Raw genomic sequence first — 6,906 nt, forward strand, 5'->3', positions numbered from 1 at the left:
AAAGATCCATTGGCTCCAAAATCAATCAAACCACACTCATCTAGGAGAGCTCCAAACCGCTCTGCCCTTCGAGAGACAAAGTTCCCACCTTTAACCTCAGATGAAAGAAGGATCTCATTAAAATCCCCAATAGCTAATAAAGGACCTAAATAATTTCTAGAAAAATCTGTCAAAACGTTCCAAGCTTCTTCCCTTTTGCTAGGAACGGGACTTGCATAAATTGCTGCACAGACCCAAGAAAAACCGCCATTCGAAAACTCAACACACACCACTTGCGAACTCGCTGCCACGACATTGCAAGATACTCCGGACCATGCAGAGAGAACCCAAATACCTCTACTATGCCCCTGAGTTTCTTCAATATGAATAGGAGTATAACCTAATCTGTTCCAAAAGACAGCCATCTTTTGGAAAGCACAACGAGTCTCTAAAATGATAAAAACGTACGGATGAAAATTCTTTACCAATTGTTTCAGATGCACCCGAGCCAACTTATTTCCAGCTCCTCTCACATTCCAAGCTATAATGTTTGCACAATCCATATTAAAGTTTGAAATACCCTAAAGAACAACGCTGGTTTTGCGGATTTCACAACAGTATTTTGATATTATTACGTTTGAAGCCTTTATTTGGCATTAAGACCATAATTTCAATGAGTTAGCACAGCCATGGAAAAATGAAAACAATGTATGCACATTTATATATGCAAAATTTTAAGTTTAGTCCCGTTCTAAAAATCAGCTACAACAATAATAATAAAATCAGGTGTAGGTTTTTGCAAATCTAGCAAATTGTTCCAGACCACGTTCAAGCAAATTTGCAAGAAAAGGTTGTAGTGCCTGCAACATATTATCATGAAAATGTAAAGAAATCAGAAAGGGTTACCAAAACGGATTCAAAACTGCAAAAGGAGAGAATCTAAGAGGAGGAAAATAAACGATCCGGCAATTTAAATAACCAGATCAAACAACTCTTCCCACAATCCGTCACACATTCCGGTTGTCTAATCTTTGCACGGCTGTGTGGAGTGCATTCCCATCACAGTGCATGCAAAGTCCGGTTGTCTGATTGCATAGTCGTGTTATGAGTTGTCAATTTGGTTCTCAAACCCAGTCGTAGAAATAACATTTTTGAGGAGCAAGGGGCATTAAAGCAAAATGGAAAAATTTTGCACCCAAAGGATGTAATATAGGCAGTCCAACTTGATAATTATACCAGTGGCTGATTCTACAGCTTAAACCCATGACCTTGAAATCACACGGAGATAACTCAACCGTTACTCCAAGACTCCCCTTCATTTTTGAGAAGATGGGCAAAAAAAGATTATTAAACTATTTTTATGCACCATCACCTAATTTTCCTAGCATAATTGACTTTTATTAAGGCTTTTTTGTCAAATGAAGAAATTGAAACATTTCATTCTATTAATGCGTAATCACTCACCGAAGCCACCGGAGCTAAAAGTTGGGGGACTTCATACGAGACCGTAAGCTATAAAGGACAAACGGAGAGTAGTTAGCGCTTGACTAAACTGGAGAACAATTTAAATTTCTTAGCTCCTTGCTAGAAGTAAGAAACGTGGAAATCGTGTTGATAGGGCAAAAGAGAATATAAAGATATTTTGAGTAAATTATTGCATGCACATGGCACAATGTGGTGATATACTTTTATTCTTTTGACAAAACACTGCATGATGAGACCTAAAGTTGGCATTAGTGTACCAAGAATCCTTTTAATAATATATTTGATTTATGGCATCCGAAAATGAGGTTCTGCAAAAATACTCAGATATGGAATAATGGCAAAACTGAGTTGTTATAAAAAGATAAAAGAACAGACATAACGTCTTATGCAAGGGCCGAGAAATTTTAATGACATGAAATTATCCCAGTGTAACAGTAAGCACAAACTCATGATCTTTTTTCACATGTACAGAAAAAGAAAAATCACCCACTACACCTAAAAAACTCGATTTGTTTGATAAATCTTCCAAAATGTAGGTAACTTTTGATAGGGCACTATGATCCTTCTTTCATAGATAATTTCGGATTTTTGCTCTTTTATGGGTAATTTTGCAACGACGTGATCTTTTATGGACATTTTAGTACTTGAATCTATAACCTATAATTTATATACATGATTAGATAAATGTGCAAAATTCTGGAGTTCAAGTTAACAGTGGTAAAATATGCAGACTTATTTTGGAGAAGTCCTTACTTCAATTACACATGATGATGTGCCCTTTGGATAGAATCGAACAGCACCTCTGCCACATGAAAACCAAGCAGTTAAAAGTTGAATAGACACATGTAAAATTGGGTCTATGATAGCCACAACTCAATTTAATTTTGTTTCGGTGATACAAAAGTAAATTACACAACATGGTGCAACATATGTTCTAATTAGCAGGAATTCTTTAACAAGACAGAAAAATTGCATTCCACGTACATTGTGAGACATGTCTGGCGAAAGTGTTGGTCCAGGCAAATATGACCATGGCAATATTATTGGCTAATGTTCGAAAACGGTCTCGAGACACAAGTACAGAAAGACAGACATAAGTAGAGGTGTGTTTCATACTATTATCTATCTTTACATTTTGGTAGGACAGAGATTTTCTGTTTGAAACCAAAAAATTTATGTATCTGTACATGACTCAACTAAGTGACTAACAATCAAATTCATATGCTCATTGTCTTTATATTTATGTCAAAAACAATTTCCAAACACTACCCTTAGGGTGTGTTTACGAGTTTAGTCTATGAGGGTTTTCGAGGGGAGGAAAATGCTTTGGACGGTTAGAGCTTAGTTATTCGAATGGCAAGGATTTTGGACGTTTTTCGTAACCTTCCGAACCAGTCATTTTAGTCTATGACGTTCACTATGCATGACTCCTCTCCATTTTTAGAAGTATATGCTAAATTATTAAGCTCCCTTAATTTTAAAGTTATATGACACTGGCTCATAAAATTGGACGAGATTAGTTAGACATGACTGCGAGTGTTGATCTTAGGGAGACCTTTCCCTAAAAGTATAGGCATAAAATCTACATGATATAGAAAGTTCTTCTGATTAAGCATAAGCAAGTGTAACCTAATGGTGCAAATAATATTATGTTGACTTTTTAAGGAAAATTTTCCCGGAAGCATTGTGAAGCCAAACAGACGAATAGTTCAATATCATATAAAAGACAATCAATAACATATCACTAACTTCTCAGAATATGTCCTTTGTAAGTTACCTGTTTGGAAGACCTTCCAGCGATCGCCAATGGATTTTCTGATTTGGAATGGGCTGCAAGAAGGTAAAAGTAAACATAAATCAGAACTTTTGAGAAAAAAGTAAATGCCATATATTTGAAAGAAGCTAGGATATTAGACTAGAGATCTTTCCTGCATATTACGAGCAAGCCAAGAGAATTCAATGTCACGACCAAATGCCTTATAATTCAACGACCATCTTGACAGGTCAGGTTTGTCAGGCAATATCTGTTAAATGGATTAAACATTAAATTAAGAAATTAAAAGACGAAATATATCTTTTATGCTTGTTTGAAGAGAAATTTCAGGGCTTTAAAATTTGTTGGCAAAACTTGGATCCAAAGAAGCGATACATTAATGCTGATCCCAACTGTACCACCTGCTGTAACAACCAGGACGGGATCCATGGATTCCAAACAAACCAGTCGAATGCTCGCTTTAGCAAAGCAAAAACTATATCTTCTTTGTTAAATTTAGCAGGCGAAAAGGCATGAATCAAACAGTTCCTTATTAAGAAAAGATCAAACACCTCCAGAATATATTCAGATTTATTATGTTGCTAAGAAAGTATAAGGACATGCTATCTGAAAAGTGCACAGGCATAAGTGAACAGAGATATTTCCTAATCAGTCCCAATTCCAGCCTACCTAAAGTGAGAGGAAGTGCATGGATTAATGCCACAATTTATTAATACAAAAGCTCATGAGAAGAGCCAAAATGAAAAACACTAGTCTATTGGATAAGAGAGCTACATAGCTAAAGTAACTCAAGTTACATTTTTATACTTGACCCTCCTCATGAGGTATGGTATGCTACCTTACTCACTCAGACCTTGGTCTCTGCCCACTCATGATCCCTGTCCCCAACCACCACAAATACTGATCCCTCTTAGTATCACCACTGATCATCTCAATTCCTAACTACCAACAGTTGCCACTCCTATCCCTCTATAGCATCATCTGCCGCTACCTACTCTTAAGGTGATTTCAACTTCTTCCCTTCCCCGTAATAGTACTATGCAGTTCGTTGCCTCAACATTAGCTTGCATAACAATGGACTTCTTTTTGTTCAGATGTGGAAGTAATTCTCAGTTATGTAGGTGTGCCCCTTTGATTGTGTTTGTCCGACAAAGTTCTAAAATCTGACAACCAAATACAGGGGTAAATACCCTTTTCGGCCCCTGACTTTTTACCCATGAGACATAGTGCACCCTAATCATCCTTAAACCTCATCTAGGCCCTCATCCACTAACAAAAATAGATATGATGACCCTGCAACTGGATGACAACCGGTTGCCACTTGCCAGTCTGACGTGTCAGATTGAGGTTAAGGTGTCAAAATATCAGTGTCAGGTGTCAGTTCCTTTGGTTGGAGGGACTAAAAACCCCTTCTTTAACATCTTCCTCTTCTTCTTCATCTTCCTTCTCTTCCTCTTTTTCCGCTTCTTCAAAACCATTATCAATGGCTTTTCCCTCTTCTTCAGAGCCATCATCAATGGCTACCCACAAACCAGAAAAGAACCCCATCATCAATGGCTACCCACAAACCAGAAAAGAACCCCCTGAAAACCCGCACAAAACCACAAAACCCAAGTTCGTGCCTGCATCGAAAACGAATCCAAGTTCATGACTTTTCTTTCCCCACACCCTAACATTGTTTAGAATTTTGGAGCCTATGAGGATTCTGATTCTCTCTCCATCATCGCTGAGCTTTGCGAACAAGAAACCCTATTCAACCAAATTCCTGATCGACCTTTCTTAGAGATAGAAGCTGCTGCAAGCTTTGCGAACAAGAAACCCTAGCACACAAGGATGATTTGCAAGGATCCTTGAAGGAGAATTTCAGCAGAGCAATCTTCAAGTAAGTTTTTAACTTCTCTTTTTTTTTATTCATGATTATTAAGTTTTTGTAAACTTATATTTTTGTTCCTGGAGATTTACCTAATGGCGGTACTGAGCCTGGTGGTGTCCATGGCGGAGGAGAGATTTGGATGGGAGGCGACTCAGATTGGGCACGGCATCATGGCAGGGAGGAGGATGTGCACGTGGTTGCTGTCGGGGATGTTCATGGCAGTTTTGGCACTAATCCGATGGAAGGTGGTTTAGGGGGGTTGTGGTTTAGGGCGAGAAGGCGAAGAGGAGGAGGAAGAGAGAACTACAGTGGTAGTGGTGAAGGTGAAGCTCGACGATGATGGTGATGGTGATGGTGATGGAGATGTGAAGAGAATGGAGAAGAAGAAGAGGAAGAAAATAGAGAAGAGGAGGAGGATCAAGAAGAAGAAGAAGAAGAAGAAGAAGAAGAAGAAGAAGAGGAAGATGTTAAAGAGGGGGTTTTTAGTCCCTCTAGCACTGATATTTTGACACCTCAGTCTCAATCTAACACGTCAAAATGGCAACCGGTTGTTAACCGGTTGCAGGGGTCGTCTTGTCTATATATGTTAGTGGATGAGGGTCTGGATGAGGTTTAAGGATGATTAGGGTGCGCTATGTCTCACGAGAAAAAGATCCGGGCTGGAAAGGGTATTTACCCAAATACAGGTAATGTAGTTTCCCTAGGATTAGCTATACAGTTGACTCGGCACATTTAACTAACGCTATTTATAGCCCTTTCCTTGCTACCTCCCTTTGCATCAGCTAGCTCTTGATTTATGGCAGCAGTTGTTATGACCTCATGAAGAGAACCAAACTTCTATAACATATTCAAATGGGACAGATCATGATACCATAAGGTAAAAGACTTAATTGTTTTAGGATAGGTCATGCTAAATTGTTAACTCTAGAGAATTGCTTCATACAATTAAGGGTAAGCAGGACAGCAAGCACACCTTAACAGAGGAAATAAAGGGCATCCAATTAGGAATGGCTTCGCGATCCGAATAACAAGCATAGGCGACCGAGACCGGCACATCGACCTCCGTCTTAACCCTGCAGTTAGCAACATTCTATTTTAACCGAAAGTGGGAAGCTGTGGATGGTTCAGCTAGAAGATTTCAATTCCATGCACAAGTGCTAAACGCACAGACGAATAGAATAACACAAAAAATGTACTGAATCACTAACAATGGAATCATCATCTAATTCTACAATGAACAAACTGCGAAAACCCCATAAAAGTGAGAAAACACCACCAATAGTGGGAAATTAGTAAACCATTCCGAATTGAATCATAGCAACTGTCAAAATTTTGACTAATTTTAAATTACTTTCTGGTTGAAAGAAATAATGAGAAAATATATACGAAAACGTTGTGAATAATTTGGAAAGAGAAAGTAGTGAGGGAAATAGAGAGAAAGAGAGTTACGTGCAGTCCTGCCACTCCATGACAGGGGAAAATCGCTTGAATCCATGGAAGGGAGTAGAGGAAGCTCGCTTGGAAGGAGCGTTGGTGAGCCTGAAGAATGAGTGGTTCAACGATTGAGGTGTAGAGGAGAAGGTTCTGGTTCTGGTTCTGAATCTTGTTCTGGTTGTTGTATTTGAAGATGAAAAGTGTGGTGTGGTTGAAATGGAACCTATGAGAGTCGCAGTTGAAGACATGGTCTTGCTGCTCTTACGCTGATGAGTATGCGACTCTCTTGTGTCATGTGATTTTTATTTATTTATTTATTGATAAATATTCACGAACTAATAAATTTTATTATTTTTAATTA

The 6,906-nt window shown here is 38.4% G+C and overlaps 1 protein-coding gene across 3 annotated transcripts; it reads right to left on the reverse strand.

Moving 5' to 3' along the window:
- LOC107618628 lies at positions 585-6,833 on the reverse strand. Of its 3 annotated transcripts, XM_016320740.2 has the most exons (7): positions 6,561-6,833; positions 6,085-6,184; positions 3,393-3,488; positions 3,242-3,294; positions 2,218-2,266; positions 1,444-1,491; positions 672-839 (listed from the first exon to the last, which is right to left on the reverse strand). In XM_016320740.2, the coding sequence occupies exons 1-7, from the start codon at positions 6,791-6,793 to the stop codon at positions 762-764; spliced, it is 657 nt and encodes a 218-aa protein (XP_016176226.1). In that variant the 5' UTR covers positions 6,794-6,833; the 3' UTR covers positions 672-761. The 3 variants fall into 3 exon arrangements, with proteins under 3 accessions (XP_020966349.1, XP_016176226.1, XP_016176225.1); XM_021110690.1 differs by lacking the exon at positions 1,444-1,491 and having other exon boundaries at positions 585-839; XM_016320739.2 differs by lacking the exons at positions 672-839; positions 1,444-1,491 and adding an exon at positions 1,797-2,121.

Source organism: Arachis ipaensis, chromosome B09 (assembly GCF_000816755.2).
Source record: "Arachis ipaensis cultivar K30076 chromosome B09, Araip1.1, whole genome shotgun sequence".
NCBI classification, from domain to species: Eukaryota; Viridiplantae; Streptophyta; class Magnoliopsida; order Fabales; family Fabaceae; genus Arachis; species Arachis ipaensis.